Below are 24,108 nucleotides of genomic sequence, written 5' to 3' on the forward strand. Positions count from 1 at the left end.
AGAGGGAGAGTGAGAGGGGGAGAGGGGAAAGAGAGAAAAAACAATAGCAGAGTTTTTCTCTGGCAGATCTGCTGGACCGTGACAGGACTTGACCGTTCAATAAACCAACTGGCACAGAACTCTGCTCTTCTCCTGTGATCTTTGAGTTTTAGATTTTAATTGGCATCTGGACACAGAAATCAACTCCTTCTAACCTGAGCAAAGTTTGAACAAATTTTAAGATTTGCGGCTCAACAAGAGTCCATGGAAGGAAGTTTTGTTCCTATGATCCTCTCTGCTGACTTTATGACTCTTTGCAGTCATAAAGCAATGAGCAGGTGTCTAACTGAATTAGTACTCATGGTCTACTCCCGTGAGTACTAGCATAAGTGTAAGCGTGTACCATGCTGTAAATAAAGTACAAATGAATGGAGTTGACTATCCACATTTGTTTGTTTGTACCGTGCTGCACCTTGCTGTAAATGGTACATGCTGTAACATTTCACCAGCTGAGTCCTGGTGATGCCTCCATGCCATGATTTGCATGCGACAGAAAAAACAAAAATCTAAAGGGTGGAGTGGGGTAATATTGAATGGAACCTTTGCAGTCGATGTGAAAGATGAACAGGAAACAAGCCTAAATACCACCAAACTACTTCCTAAAAATAAGGTTTAAAGGTGATTTTTAAAGGTGATAAAAAGCGTCTGTCCTCCTGTGTCTTATCTAAATCTAAAAATAATATGTTTCTATCATGTTTAGTGATATGAATCTCAATATGCAAAGAGGGAAGTAATTAAGTAAATTCAATTACATTTATAATGTGTGCATTTAAAGAAGTAGTAGATAATTGAAATGTGTGTGTAAAATACAGGATGTCCAAAAGTGCATTTTATGTCAGAGAAACGTTTTTTTAAACTTCATTTTGTCAGCCAAATATCACATAACAATATGAAACTGAAAGACATACAGACCATATGTAACTTAGTTGTTGGAAGTAAGTAAAGAAAATGCATCACTGTTTCAAAAAACAAAATTCTATCTAAAAATGTGTATATTATAATTATTATCGAGACATAAGTTCTGTTTTCCAAGGTTAATGTCATGAATGTGTGCAGGCAGGAAGAGAGGACCCAAAATGCAGGACTCACGGAGGCAGAAGTAACTCAAAATGCTCAGCTGTTTTTTTTTGTTCAGTTTCTTTTCTTCAATAAAGCTAACTAAACTGGGAACACAGAACAAAGTAAACAGGCTGGCAAACAGAACACACAGTGAAAGTGAGGGTACGACGTGACAACCAGCAGGGGAAGATGCAGACACTAAATAATAGAAGAGGTGAACAGAGCAAAGAGGAAACAGCTGGGAGACACGGCTGACGCTGATTACACTGACGAGACAGGGGCTGTATCCCAATTCAGGGTCTGCAGCCTTAAAGTACGCAGCCTCAACGGTCCTCAAGGGCCGCGTACTCAAAGACCGCTAAGGCCGGAAGTGCGAGGCTTGTGAAATCGGACGGTCTAGCCTCCGTCGAGCAGCCCAGGTTGCCTAGCAACCATGATAGCGGGAAACGTGTGGTTGACAGAAATGAAGGAGAAGGTATTTTGTTCGTTTGTTTCTACATGAGCTTTGTGTGATTTAATAAGGAGGCTGAGGCTGAGACCACGGGACTGTAAAACATGATTGTTGGGCTTCATATCTGTACTGAACAGTCATATAAGAGTAGCTAGTAAATAACAAATAGTTAATGTTGTTCATGAGACTAAAGTCAGTGTAAATATGAGATGGCCAATATTATAGTTATTATATTAGTCATTATTAGTTATTACAGCAGTGAGTTTGAACTCTCAAATCAAATCACTTCTATTGTCCCATCACATGTGCAAGTACACTGGTACAGCACATGTGAGTGAACTCTGTGTCAAATACTGAGTGTCAGTAAAGATTCAAGTTGCAGCTATTTAGATGTTTTATCACCTTAAATCTTCACTCAAAGACACTCAAGTATCTTTGACAGTGCATGTATAGATGTATTATATATAAGAGACAAATTTTGTTCCTTCAGTATGTTTCCATTACTAAATTTGGCTCATTGCTTACATATATTTATAAAAAGAAAATGTACGAGCTGTGATAACTGTTTCTGATAGAATGAAGAGTAGACTGATATATGAAATATTCCTTTATTGGGTGAGAAAATCAGACCATGTCAAAACTGCTGTAAGTCACACAGAATAGATATCAGAGCCTTAAACAGGATGACTTCTGCTAAATGGGTCAAACTGGGCAGAAAGTAAACAAACACATAACATCCTTATAGAATATGATGTAACACTATAGATCAACTTACCTCAGAATATATAAAGCATATAAACAATTACAGCAATATGATGCAACAAACACAGCAGTGCTACTAATCCAAAATACTCAAAGCTTCATAGAACTGAAACAAACATTTATTTTAGCTCCATTCTGCTGCTGATACATACTTTAGGTTGCTGAATATTAAACTTGTTGCTGCCTTTCATAGTGTGTAACTTGAAGGCCCTGAGTACTTTCTCCCACACTGAAAACACTGGAATGATCAAATTATTTGAACATTACCTAATAAGACTGATTCAGGACAGACAATTAGTTATTTTAAACTTTTCTAGCAGTCCTTCACAAACAGGGAACAGCCTGTCTATTCTCTCCATCTGTCAGCTGCTGCTGGCTCTTCCTCCTCCTCTTCCTCACACACTGCTGAGTTTGTCCTGGTGGATCATCAGGGGTGCAAAGCCTCACAGATGATGTGCAGCAGTGGGTCCCTCAGTCTGTCCTCACTCTGGACACTTGCAGTCGTCACACATGGAAATCAAATGTGTGATAAGCTGCAGGATTCAAACACAAGTGTAACTTATAAATACATGTTCATACTTTTATTCCACAATCAGAGAGAAAGAAACAGAGAGAGAGTGCAGGACAGACAGACAGGTGACAGCCTCAGGTGTACACACTGCTACAAAACAGCACAAGAGAAGGAGGATTTAGTGTTTGTGTTATTACGAAACAAGAGGAGTTCCCAGATGGTACAGTGGACACAGTCAGTGCCTCTGATGGTCTCTTCATCCCATCCGTCCTGGATCATTTGTAAGTCCACAGGGATCCTAGCTGGCCTCATAGCAGCCATGCTACTTTAAATATTAAAAAAAAAAAACATCAGAAAGGACAATGTTTGAAATGCACAGGAAACTATAAACAGGGCTGCACATAAATGGTCCGCTGGTGCGCATTTGCAGAACCAGATAAGAAGCTGGAATGCGCGTTTGCGAACATAAGATGTTCTGGAGGAGGACAGACATTTGTTCAGAACTCTTAAAGATGTCGAATAAGCAAGCTCCATAGGCAATTGCTTTGGTGTTCCTCCACAACAAAAGAAGCGCCTATTCTCTGAATTTCCGGGAATGCTTTTATTTTGACAACGAATGCGCACCTGCGGACCACTTATGTGCAGCCCTGACTATAAATCATGTACGTTACTGTGTAAAAATTAATTCTTGATCCATCAGAAGTGTAAGTGGGTCAGTCAGAGTTGCTAAGAATGAAAGTTTCATAGAAGATTTCACAGGAACTGCTTGGGGTCGTTTTTCACCCCGCTTGTGGAAGAGTGGGGTAGTGATACAAAAACTGCATTTTTTTTTAAAATTAATGAAAAAATAAATAAAAATGCAAATGGCCTCATGTTACAAACATGTTTTATGAGGAATACCTGGAATATGAATATATTACAACTTTGCATTTTAAAGATTTTGAAGAAAAACAACCCCTGGGGTCATTTTTGACCCCACGTGTGCATCTAAGGGTTAAGGCTGCAGACCCTGAATTGGGATACAGCCAGGGAGAGCACATAGCTGAATGCACTAACATAAGGCACAGACCTACAAAGTAAAACAGGAAGTACACGACAGACACAGAGATCCAGACGTGACACAGAACTAAACAGACACAGACTCGTGAGCAGACATAATGACATCATAGACAGACAGAGGGAACACAGAGAAGAGAGACCAGGACAGGTACAGAACAGAAACCTAACAAATGTCAAATCTTAATGGAGAACACAATCAGAATAAACAAGATCATAATAAAGAAACACAAAACCCTGAGTCACCAGACTCAGGACCACGACAGTTAAAAAGTATATAGAGAGAGATATCAAGAGCCTCACCATGTTCAGTTGATGACCACAGATCATCACATAGTGAAGAAGCTTCTCCTATGCTGCCATCTAGTGTTTACCACTGACATTGCTGCAGATGCTGAGGAGAATTAACAAAATTGTTCAGCACAACAGGAAAATGCCACATCATCTGCAGACTTCTCTTTAAGCACTCATGACACAATCGCCACCACCTGTAGCTCACCTGCCTCCCGGTACCACCCCCATGAGCTCACCGTTCCACCCCTCCCTTGCAGCTACGCCAGGGACCATACCCTTTTAGCAATGTTTTATGCATAGTCTGCAGTGTTAACATAATTGGTAGGTGTCAAAGTACCATTCAAATGAATACCATAATCTAAGGTTTCCTAGAAGGATGTTATGATGTTATTCCAGGTATCTAAGTAACTCACTGAACTTGTTTGTGCTTTCAGTGTTGTAGATCAACGGGGTGTAGTGGAAACAAAAGATAGTGTGAACAAGATTTAGTTCAGGTTTAGCAGCTGGGAAAGAGAAAATAAAACTTCAACAAACTGATTGGCATTTTAAAGAAACACCGAGCATAATTTGGTCTGCACAGAAATAGTAAAAAAAAATCCTACTTGCACCAACTGCTTAGATTATGATTTTTTTTTTTCAGATGTGCCCTTACAGCTGAAGGTGTCAAGTCAGAATGTGATTAAATCAATACATAAAGCTCTGTAAATTATCTGGTGGATCTAAAAATTGTACTAAATGATATTTCATGGAGCAGTGGGTCGTGTGAGGTGTTGGTATTAAGCCTGTTTTGGGCCAAACACAATGGCTGTTTCACTGGATCAACCTTAACAAGAGAAAAAACAGAAAAAATGATGTCGAAAATGGATTTGAAAAAAAAAATAGTTTTATGGAAGATCCTGTGATCCTTATCCATCCAGTGGATGGTTTTTCGTTTTCACATGTGTAAGATATCGAAACCCTCAAAATCTCAACAGAAGGAGTTTTTAGTTTCTCAGCTTTAAGTTTAAGTTCAAGTTTAATTACTTTAAATTACTAGTCTTATTTGGAGTATTTTAATTCTCATGGTGTGTAGCACTTGGGTCCTGGGTTCAAATCCTGGCTGGGTCTTTTTGTATGGCTTTTACATGTTTTTCCCATGTCTGCATGACCCCCCTCTGCAGTCTTGCTCCATGCATAAAGCTGCGTTACTTAACAATTCTTCATTGAGTGTTTGCTCTACAGCAAGATGACAGCCTGTATGGACTACCCCCTGCTTTTTTGCCCTATGACAACTGGATAATTTGACCATAAATTGGATAAGCAGAACAACATTGCACCCTGGTATAGGAAATTGCATCTCAGTGGCACGTCACCATCCAGAGTTACCAGAGTAACTAAGTAGTAAGTAGAGTATGTTATTATAAGTCATTGGAGACTTTTGCCTAGTCGTTTTTCCATTAAATCTCTGTCCTACTGATCATAACAGTTCATCTGCATTGTGTACTCACTTGATGATTTCATTTAAATTAGTTGCACTAACTTCAAACTTATCATTTGATTATAAATGTTTTATGAGCAGACTGCAATGCTGCTTTGGTCTGGATATGCACCTGTAATAAAATAAATCCAGTTTTTGCTAGAATACTTTTATTATCCCTTCATAAACAAAGTTTATGTTTAGGTCACAAAGATCTGCATATGAATGACCAATATCATTCATAAACAAAGTGCCTTTAAGTCAGAATATGTGTTTGAGGAAACACAAATTGCGCTGTTCAGTTGATGACCACGGATCATCACATAGTGATGAGGCTTCTTTTATGCTGCCATCTAGTGTTTACTACTGACATTGCTGCACAAGATGAGGAGAATTGACGAATTGTTCAGTGAAGCAGGAAAATGCCACATCATCTGCAGACTTATTTTTAAAACTCCAGCATCTGTGGGTGTCTGGCTGACCAGGTTTGTACATACTTATGCAGTTAGTAAAGTTTGTACTCTGCAGTCATTACAGTGAAGATAAGCCTTGAGAGATCTGTATTTTAAGAAATTTTATTTTAAGAGCCATTGCTCAAATTAAACAAACTTAACATCTACTCCTATTCACCAGAATTACCATGAACCTTTTTTATTGTCACTGTACAGCGGAATTAGGTAGCAAGACCACAAAGGTGTGCAGGTAAAGAAAGCAATATGTTGTTCTTCTTTTTTTCTATAAGAAAGGGGGAACGAGGAGCGTGGAGCGTGGAGCGTGGAGCCCAGGAGCGCCATAATCGGGATCGTGGGGAAACAGCAACAAAAGGTGAGACACAGTTAACAGCACGCAGGTTGCCAGGAGAGAAACAGCTAGACTTCATAAATCGCCGAGGCTTACAGGTAGAGCAGGACCGTGGAGATTGGAGGGGAGAGGTGCCCATGAAGGGAATCGTAGGGAGGGAGGGAGGGAGGGAGGCAGGCAGGCAGGCAGGCAGGCAGGCAGGCAGGCAGGCAGGCCAGGCAGGCCAGGCAGGTCACAGGCTTCCACGCCGAACGCTGGTCACACTGGGAGGTGACTTACGGACTGGCGAGGAGAAGCCGTCAGAGCTGGCTGAAGTAGTCCTCCGGTGATTGCCTCAGATGGGACGCAGGTGGTCTGGAGGCGGCCCAGCCTGAGGGTGTGGCCACCGCAGCCTCCCACGGCTCCCTGGATGCTGAGCCATGGGCCGTGACAACTTATCCATCCTTTCAGTTTTGTGAACTATTGGCATGTAGTGGTATAAAAAAAAGACAGTGTAAACAAGATTTAGTTTAGGTTTAGCAGCTCGAAAAGAAACAATAAAACTTGATTTAAGAAACCGATTGACATTTTAAACAATCATTTGCTCTGTACAAAGAAGAGCAGATGGCCAAATGAGCTTACATGCCAGGGACGGTTGGTATAAGTGGCCTGAAAGGCTAAGCCTTCCCTATATTATCAATTTTATTTATATATATATATAATTTAGAATTAATAAAACATTCAATTCAATTAAAAAGGGCATAAAACAAATAGTAGTGACTGAAGTGGAACCCTGTTGGGCCTCAGTCACCACAGAAACACAGGAAGAGGAGGTTCTTACAAAAAATATATCTTCAGTTCAGTCTGACACTCACACAGTCAGCAGTAAGACAACATGGAGGTCAGATTTCCCACCATCAGACTCTGTGAGTACTGACCTTGTCTTTTTATAAAAAAGATATTAAGTCTGTAACAGAGGAAATGTACGCAAGGGAAATTAATATGTACAAAATGCACCCATATATTTGCACGTATTCATTTTGGATATTTTTAACTAACTAACAAATGCATAGGACTTATTACTGCAAAAAACATTAAAAACATGTTAAATATTAAAACTGTCATTCTCAATCTTTTCAGTGCTGAATGTTCTGTTGCTGCTGGTTACAGTAGCTGAATTCAGTGATTCTCAAACACATAGTAAGTTTTTAAATATTGTTTTTTTTTTTGTATTCTTAAGTGTGTGTATAATAGAGCGTGTGATAGTTTTAATATATCTCTTAACAATACGAAGTTTCTGAAACTACTGCAGTTGTTATGTTCCAGGTTTAGAGGTTTAGCTACAACATAAACCTCTAAAACAATAAATAACCAAATAACCACATACATATGTATATTTACTATTACAGTAAATATGTATGTATAAATCTTTATCATTTGAAAGCTTACATGCTTTGAAAACTTATTTGACTTTCTGTCTCAGATTCAGGTTTTCCTCAAGTTGTTCCAAACAGGCAGCAGTTCTTTCAGTCAGAATCTATCACTATCAGCTGTGAAGGGCTAAATGGGCTGACTGGATGGAGAGTGATGAAAAAGATAAATGGAGATGTTAGACCATGTGCTTTAACCTGGGAAACATCGATTGGACCTTGCAATATTATTAATGCATATCCATCAACTGACAGTGGAGAATACTGGTGTGAACATGGAGGAATACAAAAAAGCAACTCTGTCAACATCACTGTAGCTGGTATGTACATTGAAAAAAAAAACATTATTCTGCGTTAACATATTTAGTACATCAACCGGTTTTTTTTTCTGTTTAGTACATCACTTACAGCAATGCATAGTGTCGTATTTGGTACTGTAGTTTTAATTTGCTGTAAGGTTTTTTCTTGATAAAATGCATCACAATCATAATAAAATAACATATATATATTTACTGCAACTTGAGCAAACCTTGCGAGCTATCATCTGTCATAATTAATGATTTCTATGTTTGTATAATTTTAACAAAAATCACGTTTTACACAAATTACCCATATTGAAAAGAAATAGAAAAAAGGTATAAAAGACTTGCATCAGATTTGGCTTGCTTCATATAGTGAATCATATAAGACATATGATTTACTCATGAAGGTGTCCACTTTCTCATTCCTTTCATATATTGTTTTAGTCAAAACATTTATATAGTTTTTCAAGGGATCTTATATCTGTTTTCACTCTTATATGCTTTTCATACACGTTTCACACAAGATAGATAAAAACTTTATAAGATTTAGATATATCTGTTCCATGTAGGTAACTGCCATATCTTCTGCAATCTTGATTTAGAGAGTCATGTGATCCTGGAGATTCCTGTCCAACCTGTGATGGAGGGAGAAAATGTGACCTTGCATTGTAGAAAAAAGGATGCAAACTCCAGGTACACTGCAAAATTCTATAAAAATGGTGTCTCCACTGGGAGCAGCTCATCAGGAAACTTAATGATTCCGACTGTATCCAACTCTGATGAAGGACTCTACAAATGTAGCATTGCTGATGCTGGAGAATCACCAGAGAGCTGGCTTAGTGTTGAAGGTAAGATGCATCAATATTTTCTAACTAAATAAATTTTAACATTTCATTAAAAAGTGTGTAAGTGGGAAACAGTATATGGTCTACGATGAACATGGCCACTGTGCAAAGCGATGTCAGAGTGATGATCTATTTTTCATTTTTGGACGTTCAGTTTTGGTCCACTGAAGAGGTTGTTTTGTAACATAAGGCAAGGACTTTTTATTCAATCTCTACTGAACGTCTGGTGTTGACGTCCATCAGACTTCTGTGCACAGGCTATGTGTAGTCCAAATGTGGCCGTTTTTTCAACAACACCTTTTTTTAAACATTGGGTGTACATAATTGTATTTAATGGGATTTATCTGAGTGTTTACATGAAATAAATATAAAAATATTTAGAGTAAATTACAACATCATTTTAATCATTTCTAATAAACAGTGCAATTATCTTTCTTGCAGGTCATCCTACAGTGCATTCCGTAGAGAGCTACCTGGGGCTCTGCATTTGTTTGGGTGTTTTATTGGTGGTCATTCTGCTCATACTGGCAGGACTGTTTCAACGTAATAAACATCAACAAACCATCAGAAGTCACTTAGAAGAAACTTCTTTGAAAACAAGTATGCTGACAGTTGGCTCATCAAAACATGAACTTTTATTTTATAACAATAAGCATCCTTAATGATTCCTGGTGGCTGTCATCAAATAACTTTTTGTCTTGTTTATTTTGTCTTTTTCATAAGCAGGTGCTCCAAATTCTACTGCCTCCTTCCAGTCTCCCTCTTCTGCACAAACAGGTCAAGAAAGCCAACATCTGTTTAAGGATAAAAAACATGAACTCTAAATCTACAGCATCACAGAAATCCAAAGTAGAAACACAGTCCTTTAGTAGATTATATACACTAGGATATTCCTTGTTATGCTATTGTTTGGTCTGTGATTTTAGTCCCTCGGCAGCTTTTTTTCAGCGTTATTCAGGGAGTTTCTCCAGACAACTTATTTCCATTGAGATAAAATGTAAAATATATATCTCCTCTTAATATTTTGTCACATTTTCATGAGAAACAGGGAGCATGAGAGCTAGATCTACCTCCCACTCTGCTGTATTGTTTCTGAGTCTAACCTTACTATGCAAGCAAGACTGGTCAATTAAATTAACACTAGTTGTCATTAGAGATGGCACGATACCACTTTTTATGTCTGATACCGATATCATAAATTTGGATATCTGCCGATACCGATATGAATCCGATATAGTGCATTTTTTAATCAATAAAACAGTTTTTTTTAATATCTTGCTGCATATTGTATAAGTTCAAAGAAAGAGAGACGGACTCGCGACAGAAAAGCCAATCAGCTGATCATTGATCAGTTTCATGATTGAAGTAGCAGCAGGAGAGGGAGTCGCTCCATATATCGGTTGTTAAACTTAACGCGGGAATGCTTTACAAACATTCAGAGATGAACTTACACACTTCCTTTACTTCTTTCTGGGATAACTTTCTCGGAGATGAAATGCCGGGTTGGTAGCCAGGCTCCAAATGCTCAACCAGACCCAACCGTCTTGCACGCCACAGCTGCTCTATCACGTGACGCATGCTGCTCCGATGTGCTACGGTTATGAGCCGAGTTATGCCGTGTCGCAAGTTTTGTGAGATGCTTTTTTGATATTTAATGAATTGGATTACATTTTCTATTTCGCTCCGATCCAGTAATTAAAGTCAGTATCAGACTGGTACCGATACATAATATCGGATCGGTCCATCTCTAGTTGTTATTAGTCAACATGCAGATGTCAAAATATATCATGCATAATAATCTTTTTTGGGAATATTAATCGCATGTAACTAATGTGAAACAAATGACGTTTTTTAACCTAGTGTGTTGACACTTTTAATTCTATGGTTCTTTTGTCTCGCTATCCAGTCCTTCAGGGCTGAAACTGAAACTTTCCCATGTGTCCCAAGTTCTATAGAACTTGTCTGTATGCTGAGGTAGCCATTGGATAAATTTTATAGCAGCTCATGAGTGAATGAACACGGTGCAATTAAAGTACTTAAATTTAAAAGTATGTAAAAAAAGTAAGTACATTTTTCCAAACACTTAAATTTGATTAAATTTACTAGAATAGGGTTAGGGGTTACCACTTCAGCATGCAATCAAGTTCTATATGTTTGCTAATAACCTACTAATTTTATTCAGGTGTGTTGCAACAGCAACACATGGAAAAGTTTCAGGACACCGGCCCTCGAGGACTGGCGTTCGAGACCTCTGATTTACAATGGCAATAAAGCTGTTCTGTTTTACAGCGGTCCCTCGCTATAACGAGGATTATACCTGTCTCTGGTTATTTTTGGAATGTAACTCGAGGTACCACTGTATTTTAAAAATCAAGAAGCTCATCAGAACAGCTTGTCATCAAAAGAAAACCACCAGAATAAAGTGAATAGCAAATAGTATTCATTGTAACTAATGTTACTGTGGATAACTGTCCTCTCACTCCTGCTGTATCTCTCCATTAGATGACAACATATTGTCTTCTGTCGTCATTTACTACACCCTAAGCCTGAATGAGACTGCTGTATTTAAATATGATGGGTTTTAAATATTAAATAAAAGCTATATTAGGAAAAGGAAAACCATGCTAAAGTTTAACTAGCTATGCTAACAAACTATTAGGTACAAATCAAAAAGCTGTTTAGAGCAGCCGATGTTTATGTCATTAAGATGTAACTGCAGAAAAATAATGTTCTGATGTAAGAGTGACATTTTTTTTCTTCTGATTGTCAGATTTTCCTAAGATTTTAAATTAGATCTAATGAATTCAGTGAATAGAAAATAGTGTTTATCATCACTGATGTCACTGTGGCTGTCAGTCCTCTCACTCTGGCTGTATCTCTCCATTAGATGATGACATGTTATCTTCTAGAGCCATTTACACCACCTTACGGCCAGATGAGACTAAACTCAAGGGTGAGAGTAACTTTGATTAATGATTCTTTATGTATTGCATTCAAATAATATGTAATCTGTGGTGGTAAATATTAAATACAAACTATAATATTAAGATAACTAATGGTTCATGGTTGTTTAGCAGATGTCCTGTGAAGTTAATATTGGTGTGAAATATGAATCCCCCTTTAAAAAATAGTGTTTTAGTTCTTTACTTCTTGTACATCTGACAGGTCGCAGAAAGAGAGCTGACTGAAGACAAAATCACATCTGAGTGAAAGTGAAGTCGATGAAGTAATTCACATTTATCACCTTTTTTTTTTTTTTGCAATTGTACAAGTTGTACATCATCTGCTGGGTTTGATGTGAATGTCATTGTGTAAGATGTCATGTCTTGTGTATATTCAAAAATAACTGGCTGCCAGATGTGGCTGATCATAAGTACTCATAAAGTTCACATGCTAGCAAACGCTTCTGTCTGTTATGTAGAAGTTGAATTTAAAGCACTTGTTGCTTCTGCTCTTTTTACTTGTGCATGAATGCTTCTCAAAAGAAAAAAAGCTGCTGCAGCTCATTTCTTTTCAACAGCAGGTACTCACTGTGGTCAACCACTAATGTACATGTGCCACTTTGTTTTTCAAAACAGATGAACCAAATTATCCTCAGCGTGTCTACACGTAAAAAGTTATATAGATGAATAAGTTGTGGCTTATCTCATGCTGACACAGTAGCTGTTCAGTTGAGCCACCCAAAATAAAATGATTTTGTCTTATTTTACATGTTTTTTCTGAGACTTTGTGAAAGGAGAACTCAAAAGCTGAATAAGTGTAATGCTGTAATCTCAGCATCTAAATTGGATTTAGATGCTGAGAGGTGGTGCTCAGCTCATTTTTTACTGTTTTTAGACAACCTATACTTGATAGGCTATATATCAGTTCCCTAATGTCAGAATGGTCAGACTAAACCTTATCGAGCTGCTTCTTAAAAGATGGCTAAAAAAAGAGTGCCTTCCCTTTTTCTGTTTTTTAATGCACAAAAACTTTGTCACTTTACAAGTCATTTTATAAAGTTACAAAGCTTTGTCATGTTTTGTGATCAATTACAACATGGAAAGTAACTTGTTACTTTGCAAAGTGCAGAGGCTCAAAAGAAAAATGGCCAAAAACTTTTTACATATCTTAGTATTGAGAAAAATACATATTTATGAAGAATATTTTTTTTATTCCTCATATCTGTTATGCTAGGAAAGCAATGCTAAAACTTAACTAGCTATGTCAATGAAATGTAGGATAAAAATCAAGAAGCTGTTTGGAGCAGCTAATATTTATGTCATTAAGATCAAACTGCAGAAAAAAAATATTTTGATGTAAGAGTGACAATGTTTTCTTCCGATTGTTAGACTTTACCAAGATTTCAAATTAGACCTAATGAATACAGTGAATAACAAATAGTGTTCATCATCACTGATGTTACTGTCATTGTCTGCCCTCTCATTATGGCTGTATCTCATCACTAGATGACGACATGTTATGTTCTAGGGCCTTTTACTATGATTCCTTATGTGTTGCATTCAGATAAAATGTAATATGTGATGGGTGGTAAATATTAAATGTATTTGTTTTTACTGTTTTGGGTGTTTAAGTAATCGAGAAGACCTGTAATATGAACAATAGCATTTTTCTATGCTTTAAAAAAATAAGCACATTTTTTGTTCTGCACTTCTTGTATATTTGAAAGGTCTCAAAAAAAGAGCGAAATGAAGACAAAATCACATCTGAGTGAAAGTGAAGACATTTATCGCAAATGAACAAGTTGTACATCATCTGCTGGGCTTGGTGTGAATGTCAGTGTGTAAAATGTCATGTCTTGTGTATATTCAGAAATAGCTGGCTGCCAGATGGGGCTGATCATAAGTACTCACAAAGTTCACATGCTGACAAACACTTCTGTCTCTTATGTAGAAGTTAAAATTATGCCTGTTGTTGCTTCTGCTCTTTTTACTTGTGCATGAATGCTTCTCAAAAGAAAAAAGCTGCTGCAGCTCATTTATTTTCAACAGCAGGTACTCACTGTGGTCAACCGCTGATGTAAATGTGTCGCATTTCTTTATTTTCTAAAACAGAGCAGTGAAATAAACTTATACCTACAAGTTTACTGGGCATGACTCTGTGTGCAGTGTGGTCTAGTGCACAGACTGAATAAGTTGTGGCTTGTCAGCAGAAACTGTTCACTAAAGTCAAAGAAAACTAACCAATTGTTTTTATGTCAGACTGTGTGTCTTGAGAAGTTTGAAGAGGATATGATTAAGATGCTGAGAGGTGATGCTCAGCTCTTTTATGCTTTACTTTAATTATTTATAGTAAGCTTATACTTGATAAGCCAAGAATAAATATAAGGATAAAATTGAGCCATCATTTAATCACTCCCCACAAACCAGGGAAGTAAACACAACTTTGTGGCTTCAAGTTTTCTTTTAAGGTTACAAAGCTTCATTACATTTCATGATGAACTGCAACATGGATTATAAAAAGGTACTAATTTATCAAGCATATTTAAGTCATAGCAAAAAACATAAATATGCAAAGGATTAATATTCCACATTTTAAAAACATTAACTCTTGAAATTTAGACATTACGGAAATGTGTGTTTTTCATGTTAAAAAACATCTCTTCCACTTCCACCATGTATATGCCAGTATGCTACAAATAAACACATTTAAAATACAAAATATGAGTAGCTTTATTTAGTTACAGTGACCAAACATAGATACTTTGTTGAAATAAATGGATTACATGGCGCCTTTTCCTGTTTCATATGTTAGGCTATCCCCTCTCTGCCCCCGTTCTAAATGTGTAATTAAACGCATTGCAATACCCAAACAAAACACACACAATAAGGGCCTCTAGCATTCTGTTAATGATGGTCAGTTAAACAATGGAGCCAGCACAACAGAACCAGCAGTGCACATGCAGGGATTAATTTCTTACTGAAACTTACATTTAAAGAAGGAAGGGATGGACGGAATTTGACTGTTTTTTTTTTTTTGTTTGTTTTGTTTTTTTGTGTCCCGTTTGGATCTTTAGCCATCAGAATTGTTGTCTTAAGGCCAAGAAAGATGCCAAGCGGATTTATTTTACCAAGTGGATCATCATGGCCTTGCCATATTGGTCCATTTGATTGACCTTTATTATAATTATGTATTTATTTTATTTTATTTAATGGGACAGACATGACTGGGGGATAGGACAGGGAGAAAGAATGAAAGAAAGAGAGGGAAAGAAAGAAAAACAGAGGGGAGAAGAGACGGTGAGAAAGGGGGGGAAGAAAGAAAGAAAAACAAACAAAACACCTGGATCACCTGTATGGAGAAAAAAAACAGAAGAAAAAGCTAACAAAAAAAGAGCAACATAATAAATACAGCACCATCACAATAAACTAGCTAGCAGTAGATATCAGTAGATACTAAATATTAAACGATATTGTGCAGCACACAAGATAGACAGCGCACAATGTGCTTTGAGGCAGCAGCCAAGAAAGGCGTAGTCCGCGTCTGTGAACACCTGTGTGCACACCTGTGTGCATACCTGTGTGGATCAGCATGCTTTTATTCCAAAGGTTTCTCCATGTAACGATCTGATAGGGAGTGTGGGGAGCCATAGCCCCGTCCCCCAGGGTATGAAGCAGGTATGGAGGAGATCCAGGCCCCAGATATCCAGAGGCCCCAGAGTACGAGGACCCGAGGAGGACCACCAAAAGGGGGGGGGGGACGGACGGACCGTGCCACCCTCCTGGGAAGAGCTGAGTAGAGCCCCAAACGAGAGGTCACCCAGCAGCTACGGAGCAGAGGCCAGAGGGGGCTGCAGTGGCTCGGAATTTGACTGTTAAATGCACACTCTGTTTGCCAGCAACCAAGCTGCTGCCAGCATCATAAGACTCCACCTAAAACCTAAAGAAATATCTTGAATTAAGTTCTTTTTCAAAAACTAATTTTGGTTAGAGAGAAACAAAAACTTGCAGCTTCGGAATCAGTGAGCTTTCAGCCCCAACGGCGCGTCCAGGTACGTGCCATTAAGCGAGAAACCCAACATCTCGCAGATTCTGATGCATCGGGTCCATGCTTTATGTTTTAGCTGTTTGTTGGTTGCTGAAATAGTTTTGTGAGGTTCTGATATGAGATTCTGGTATTCCTGGCAAAATGCATTCATTTTAAAAAATGGATCCAGGATTTAATGAATTGATATCACTTTATTCATAAAATCGATTTGACAAAATCTGAGATACTTTCAAAGTTTAGGAATAGAAGTTTTATTAAAAGAATGTTCTTTGAAGATCACATTAAATGTGTCACATTTTAAAAAAGCAAGAAATTAAAAAGATCTCACAAAACAGTTTTAGAGAACATACACACCTTTACTGTTTCCACAGTGCCTTCCAAAATATTTGTGCTTTTCACCATCAGACACAATAACTCACGATTATCTAAGACCTGCTATCAAATGTCCGTAGCTTCTTCACAATCATTTGTGCGCTCTCCTGACGTGTGCTGGATCAGATCCACATGCAGAGTCTTCTGTACTGGGGGGTAAAATTGGCAGTTCATCAACAAATATCTGAAAGAGCGATGTTTTAAGTGGAAAAACTTGTCTAGTGGACTCTTGTATGACTACAAGAGTGTCAGCCACGTTGGAAAGCTGCATTGAGGGAACAACTATTTTGACCCAACAACCTTTTTGCTACACAGTTGAAATAAAGAAGCATTGAAGATAAAAGTTTTGCTGTTTGCATTTCAATCATGAACTGTGCTCCACCGACCCCTCCCTCTCAGGACAAACATTTGTGACACTTCTCACAGCTGGCATGCTCAAAAGGTCATGGGAAAGTACCAAGGTGTTACTGTGGCTGTGTCCCAATTTAGGGTCTGCAGCCTTAAAGGCCGCATTTTAAGGCCGATTACGTCACAGCGACGTGGCGAAGGCTGTCCCAATTCAAACACTGCTCAAAATGCAGCCTCAAATGCGTCCTTTATTTCCCTGAATTTTAACGATGGGTCGGTTTATCCTTCATGGCCCAACTTAACCCAGTGTGTGAGGAAGAGTCAGCAGCAGCTGGACATAAATGACTTCTTTCACTCCTCTTTCAAACCATCTTTCAAACCATCTCTGTCAGATGGTTACTGTCAAAGATACTTGTCTTTGAGTGAATATTTAAGGTGATAGCAAATACAAATAACTGGAACTTGAATCTTTACTGAAGCTCAGTATTTGACACAGAGTTAGAGTTATATGTGTGCGACTGTCGAGAATTTACTCCAATGTCCTGTTATATTTTAAATAGCAAGGAGCAGATGGCTGAGTTTATTGAACTTTACCGAGATGACGCAAACCTGAAGGCTAGACTGTCCCATTTCACAGCCTCACACTTCCTGCTTTCTCAGTCTTTGAAGGACCTGGTCCACATAGACCACGAAGGCTGGGTCCTCCGAAGGATGCCGCCCCCCAATTTGGACACAGCTAGTAGCATACATTATCATTCTTCTAACTGTTGGATCAGTAATATTTTATCAAGGGTAACTCCAGGAACTTGAGTACCAAATTGTAAAGAATGAAAACCTGTATACCTTTATGACTTTAATTCTAATTCTGTCTTATGATATGATGATAGATGGCCTGTATTTGTATAGCGCTTTACTAGTCCCTGAGGACACCAAAGCGCTTTACACATCCAGTCATCCACACATTCACACACTGGTGATGGCAGCTACATTGTAGCCACAGCTGCCCTGGGGCGCACTGACAGAGGCGAGGCTGCCGGACACAGGCGCCACCGGGCCCTCTGACCACCACCAGTAGACAACGGGTGAAGTGTCTTGCCCAAGGACACAACGACCACGACTGTCAGAGATGGGGCTCGAACCGGCAACCTTCCGATTACAAGACGAACTCCCAACTCTTGAGCCTCAATCGCCCCCCTTGCCCAATGCTTACATGATGGTAATTTTGGAGTTGTGGTGAAAGACTGCAAAAACTGTCAAGTTCCCAGTATTTCCAGCACCTTCAGATAGTTCAGATAGTTCTTCAGCTCCCTCCGTAGCTTCTTTTGCCTCTACAACTGCCTGCGGTAACATGACTTGGCTCGCTGCTCCACCTAGGCCTAGAGATGACCCTACATTTTTCTCCATCTTTGGCTTGCACTGGCTTTTCTTTCTGACTCTCCCTGCTTCAAATTCAGCTGTGCTGGATGTTTCTGGATTGAAATCCTATGAACACATTCAGCCTAGATATACTTTTTGCAGGGTGCACTGTGAAATAATTCAGCACATTGATGAGACATGAACTGGTCAGCTCAAGATGAAGCCATGTGTACAAATATCTGTGAGCTGAAAAGCTGCAGCCAGGAGTCGTCTGAACAAGCAACTGTCATAAAGATGCTGAAAAGTGTTGAAGTGTGGTCAGGTCCGTCCTTGCTGCCACAGAGAAATATCAAAAACAGTTGTGTATTCCTTGTGCAAGTCCTCCTTACTCCACCTGGTCCCATCAGAATGGCAAAGAGTGAATTCACTCCCCTCAGTATGCTGTTGCAAGAAGCGTTTTTTTCCTATGTTAATTAAATCATGATTGGTTTCATGGCCTTACACAATGACTTGAGGTGGAGTTTCAACCATTCGTAACTTATGGTATTGCCCAGACTTTTTAACCCTTTAAGCTATTGTGCAGGGGTCTGGGGAAATAACTGTAAAACCACATTACATTCACTTTTTACTCTTCAAAAAAAAGCAATTCGAATCATCCACAATGCAGGTTATAGGGAACATACAAACTCACTATTTTTGCATTCTGAAATATTGAAAATTGACGATTTAGTGAAATTCCAAACAGCACAACTGTCACGGACCTGGCTCTGGAGGACTCAGGGGTCCGTGAGTAGGATGGACCGTTATTATTATTATTAGTAGTAGTAGTATTATTAGTATTAGTATTATTAGTGTTGTTGTTGTTATTTGGGGATGTGTGTTTTTCTGCACTTTGCTGTGTTGTTCGGTGTTCCACTCATTATATGTAGAGGCAGGGTGTGGGTGTGTACATGTGTGGCTGGAGGATGGACAACAGCCACATGCAGGCCTGATGGGTGTGGCCCTGCAGGAGGACTGGCCACACCTGAAGTTCCTACCACGCACCTGTTGGTGATCAGGGCTCCTCAGGGGAGCTACTTAGGAGAGTGTTGGAGCTCCCACTGGTTTGGGATCATTGCGTTGGCATCCCAAGTTAGTGTGTGTCAGCGTACGACGGTGCAGTTTGTGTATGCCCGCTGGGGTTGGTGTTGATGGCTGTTTTTGTGGTTTTTTCCCCCAGGTGGAAGAGTGGACCAGAACGGCAGCACGCACAGGGTGTGCGAGAACACAACAGCGGGGAGCACGAGCACAGACGTTGGAGGGGAACACACACACACGGGATTCAAGGGAGCAACGGGGATTTATTCTGTTTACAGCCTTCACTGTAAAAAATATTTTATGTGCTGGAATGTGCAGAAAATGAGTTTAAATGTTAAACAAATTTCTTCCAGTCAGAGAATGTTGCATAATAATTAATTTTTTGCTTGATGCATAAAGTTAAAAGATTAAAACTAATAAAACAAGTTTGAAAAAGAGACATTTCCATTTGATTACATTTTGTATGATGGATTATACAGAAAAAGTAGAATTGGGCTGAAAGATCGATTGCTTTATTACCTATTCAGGTTGTAAATCGTGTTTTTAAAAAGTAACTAAGTAACTAAGTAATTAATTACTTTTGAAAATAAGTAATCAGTAAAGTAACAGGATTACTTTTTTGGGGAAGTAATCAGTAATTAGTAACTGATTACTTTTTTCAAGTAACTTGACCAACACTGGTGCTATACATGCAGTGACACTCTGAAGAGGGTCTTCCTTTGTGTCATTGCTGTTGTCATTTGCATCATGACCACTGCTACAAGACTGCTGAGATGACTCAACAGATGGGATCATAACAGCAATAAGATGAATGGATCAAATTTCCTTTCCACACAGGAGTTTTCTGCAGAGATGAATGGACAATAGAGGAGTTACAAGTATCCCCAAAAGGACGAAGGCCTGAAGTGAGGTGATGGGGGTTGATAGAGGCCTTAAAACAGGAGTGCTGATGGGTTCCTGCAGCTTTGAAGATAGCTGAAAGCCATGTCGCCAAACAACAAAACCACCTGGTTTGAATTCCTATTCTACATACATTTGGACTCTAGTCCTATGGACAGTGATTGAAGGAACTGGAAGAGACATTTTGAAAATGTTAATTTCTCTTTTGACTGTTAACAATTCATTAGTTTGCTCGTAGGATGCAGTTTACCATTGAATGAGATCAATGAGGAATACGATGACTGCTAATACATTTGTCAACTGTGTACTCCTACAGTAATTTAGGGTGATTAAGAGATGCTGAGTATAAAAATCTTTGCAGTGAACCTGTCAGAAATAAGGTGTTCAGAACTGAGAACATTTCTAGCATAAATGTCAAACAGGGCGGAAAAGACTGCTCAGGTGACTCAACAGTCTTTTGACTATTGAGTCACCTCAGCATTTCTAAATGCTTAGAAATATTTACTCATATATGCTTAGAGTTTATAATCGATGTCATATTGATAGGGGTCTGATCCTTAGTAGTCTGCAAAGACTCTGTATGCCTTCTGGCATACACACTCACATCCTGGGGTCACAAGAAGAGGTCGTACCTTCTTTTATTGTTTTATGGTATAGCAAACACAAGTATATTCTGTTTTACCCTGATCACAAAACCAACAATGATGAAAGGTATTTTGCCTAAAATGTGAACATATTGAAAATATAACATCCCTAGCTGCTTAAAAGGCTAGTGGAATAAAAATAATAATAATAATCATAGAAAAATAAAATGTGTTGAGGAGTCCATCACTTAAGTGCTACAGACAGAAATTAGTGAGTAAGACTTACATATATCTGAGGTTTTGGAGCATTTTCTAAGGTCTTGTCATTATTTAGTCATTGTTACACTGTGTTTCAGCAGCTGAAGATGTTCTCACAGACAGAAAGACACACTTAACCAGCTTCTTTTTTAACATCTCTGACAATAACCACACTTGAAACCCAGAGACAAAAATGTATGCAGCTGATCACCTTCAGTTCAACATATAGGAGCTCAAGGTGTTTTGCATAATGAAAATGCTATGTGGCATTGTGCACCTCAGATTTATTTTTAACTGGCGGTCACATGGTCAGCTACTTGACAGCTCAAGCAGTGTGTTTGCACGTGAGTGGGATATTTAAAATATATAAACCAACAGTAGCAAACAGGACACATAACTGTTTTAAATTTGATACATTATGTTTTTCATAATTGCATTTCATAAATGAACAAAACTTATTACAGCAAATGATTTAGAAGGGCAACAATTTATAACGCCACATTTATTATGGGGCGATCGTGGCTCAAAAGTTGGGAGTTCGCCTTGTAATCAGAAGGTTACCGGTTTGATCCCCAGCTTGGACAGTCTCAGTCGTTGTGTCCTTGGGCAAGACACTTCACCCGTTGCCTACTGGTGGTGGTCAGAGGGCCCGGTGGCGCCAGTGTCTGGCAGCCTTGCCTCTGTCGGTGCGCCCTTTGTTCCCAAAGGTTCCCCTTTGTTTGAATTCCCTGCCACATGCTGCACGTGTTGTTGTTGAGGTAATAGCCATCAAGTTTTTATGAGTGGGGCCTCTTTGCTGCTCTGATGGAATTCTGCAGTTCGTGGCGGGCTCTCTTATACTCCGCCTCAGTCTCATTTGGAAACTGTTGGATGATGTCAGTATTTGAAGCTTTAACATGAACCACTGCAATGAATTTCTATGCTTTTTTTAAAAAAAAAAATAGCCAGAAGGTCTTCTATATGTTCTCTACTTCCTGTGTGCTTTGCAGGTTGCAGAGAGAAAGAGCTAACAGTAGGAGGATCGTTAAACGGCACGCTGATGTCTGCTCATGTGTATGAGTGAAAACAATGAAGAAAGACAGGTTACTTTAGATAGGTATACTGTGCATGTCTTTAAATTGTTACATCTTGCATAGGTTCAGTTAGATGCAGTCTGACCCACACAGCTGAGAGTACTTATAACTTTCTATGCTAACAAAAGTTAACAAATGTTATTTAGGGATTGAAAGTAAAACCAACTTTTTTCATTTGCCTTGTTCTTTTACATGTTTATAAATGCTGTTCATGAAAAATAGCTGCTGAACACTTGTAAAGAGAACTCGGCTGCTAATATGAAATGCCACATGACTTTTAAGCCTTCACACCTTGTTTGTGGTCAGCAGAGAAATAAAATTGTGAACTGGTATAATGAGCAGGTGTCTAACTGAGATGTAGTACTCACGGTCTACTACCATGAGTACTAGCATAAGTGTAAGCGTGTACCATGCTGTAAATAAAGTACAAATAAATGGAGTTGACTTTCCACATTTGTTTGTTTGTACCGTGCTGCACCTTGCTGTAAATGGTACATGCTGTAACATTTCACCAGCTGAGTCCTGGTGATGCCTCCATGCCATGATTTGCATGCGACAGAAAAAACAAAAATCTAAAGGGTGGAGTGGGGTAATATTGAATGGAACCTTTGCAGTCGATGTGAAAGATGAACAGGAAACAAGCCTAAATACCACCAAACTACTTCCTAAAAATAAGGTTTAAAGGTGATTTTTAAAGGTGATAAAAAAGCGTCTGTCCTCCTGTGTCTTATCTAAAAATAATATGTTTCTATCATGTTTAGTGATATGAATCTCAATATGCAAAGAGGGAAGTAATTAAGTAAATTCAATTACATTTATAATGTGTGCATTTAAAGAAGTAGTAGATAATTGAAATGTGTGTGTAAAATACAGGATGTCCAAAAGTGCATTTTATGTCAGAGAAACGTTTTTTAAACTTCATTTTGTCAGCCAAATATCACAAAACAATATGAAACTGAAAGACATACAGACCATATCGTTAGCTTCATAGCATAAGTGCCTAAGTCATTTTTTTGTGTTTTCGGAAAACAAGAAAAAGGATGATGCAGCAGTGGTAGGGGAGTAAAGTTAGGCAAAAATCTCAATTTGACCAAAAAATGACTTAGGCACTTATGCTATGAAGCTAACGATATGTAACTTAGTTGTTGGAAGTAAGTAAAGAAAATGCATCACTGTTTCAGTGATGCACATTCTAAAAATGTGGAAATTATAATTATTATTAAGAGTTTTGTTTTCCAAGGTTAATGTCATGAATGTGTGCAGGCAGGCAGGAAGAGAGGACCTTAAATGCAGGACTCACGGAGGCAGAAGTAACTCAAAATGCTCAGCTTTACTGCTGGAAAGAAACTGAACAAAAAAAACCCCAACTAACTAAACTGGGAACACAGAACAAACTAAACAGGCAGGCTGGCAAACAGAACACACAGTGAAAGTGAGGGTATGATGCAACAACAAGCAGGGGACCATGCAGACACTAAATAATACAAGAGGTGAACCGAGCTAACAGGAAACAGCTGGAAGAAACGGCTGATGCTGATTACACTGACGAGACAGGGAGAGCACATAGCTGAATGCACTAACATAAGGCACAGACCTACAAAGTAAAACAGGAAGTACACGACAGACACAGAGGTCAAGACGTGACACAGAACTAAACAGACACAGACTCGTGAGCAGACATAATGACATCATAGACAGACAGAGGGAACACACAGAACAGAAACCTAATAGAAGTCAAATCTTAATGGAGAACACAATCAGAATAAACGAGATCATAATAAAGAAACACAAAACCCTGAGTCACCAGACTCAGGACCACGACAGTTAAAAAGTATATAGACAGAGATATCAAGAGCCTCACCATACATCCCCTATTGAGGCCCTGCACACCAGCATGGAGGCATACCGAAGTATCCTGGTATGAAGTTTGAGCTGTCTCTGAAGTCATGGACTACTTTGATGTACTGAGACTGTACCTGGTTCAACTAAAATACAACCCACAGGGGACTTTTTGTAGACTGCTTATACTGAAAAAAGGACATTCCTGCAAAGCATGATGGGACAGAAACATTTGTGTGCACATGCTTAACAAGAAAAGTGAAGAAGTCAGGATGTGTGAATGATTTCAGTGAGCATAAAATAATTTTAGAGCATGTTGTATCTAAACA

At 38.7% G+C, this 24,108-nt stretch overlaps 1 protein-coding gene across 4 annotated transcripts in view; it reads left to right on the plus strand.

Annotated features, from left to right (window-relative positions):
- LOC120733310 (high affinity immunoglobulin epsilon receptor subunit alpha-like) overlaps nucleotides 1-14,802 on the plus strand; it is a 29,455-nt gene extending 14,653 nt beyond the window's left edge. Inside the window, exons 1-8 of one of the 4 annotated variants that reach the window (XM_040031391.1) lie at nucleotides 7,300-7,334; nucleotides 7,549-7,608; nucleotides 7,892-8,158; nucleotides 8,743-8,988; nucleotides 9,427-9,585; nucleotides 9,709-9,762; nucleotides 11,873-11,938; nucleotides 12,151-14,802. In XM_040031391.1, coding sequence (XP_039887325.1) covers nucleotides 7,304-7,334; nucleotides 7,549-7,608; nucleotides 7,892-8,158; nucleotides 8,743-8,988; nucleotides 9,427-9,585; nucleotides 9,709-9,762; nucleotides 11,873-11,938; nucleotides 12,151-12,173 — 906 coding nt within the window. In that variant the 5' untranslated portion in view covers nucleotides 7,300-7,303 and the 3' untranslated portion in view covers nucleotides 12,174-14,802. Of the gene's footprint in view, nucleotides 1-7,299; nucleotides 7,335-7,548; nucleotides 7,609-7,891; nucleotides 8,159-8,742; nucleotides 8,989-9,426; nucleotides 9,586-9,708; nucleotides 9,996-11,872; nucleotides 11,939-12,150 lie in introns of those variants that run through there. The other 3 variants (XM_040031393.1, XM_040031395.1, XM_040031392.1) reach the window with 3 other exon arrangements.
- The last annotated feature ends 9,306 nt before the right edge of the window (nucleotides 14,803-24,108 follow it).

The sequence above is a fragment of the Simochromis diagramma genome, unplaced genomic scaffold (genome assembly GCF_900408965.1).
Source record: "Simochromis diagramma unplaced genomic scaffold, fSimDia1.1 OVJJ01000229.1, whole genome shotgun sequence".
In the NCBI taxonomy this organism is placed as follows: domain Eukaryota; kingdom Metazoa; phylum Chordata; class Actinopteri; order Cichliformes; family Cichlidae; genus Simochromis; species Simochromis diagramma.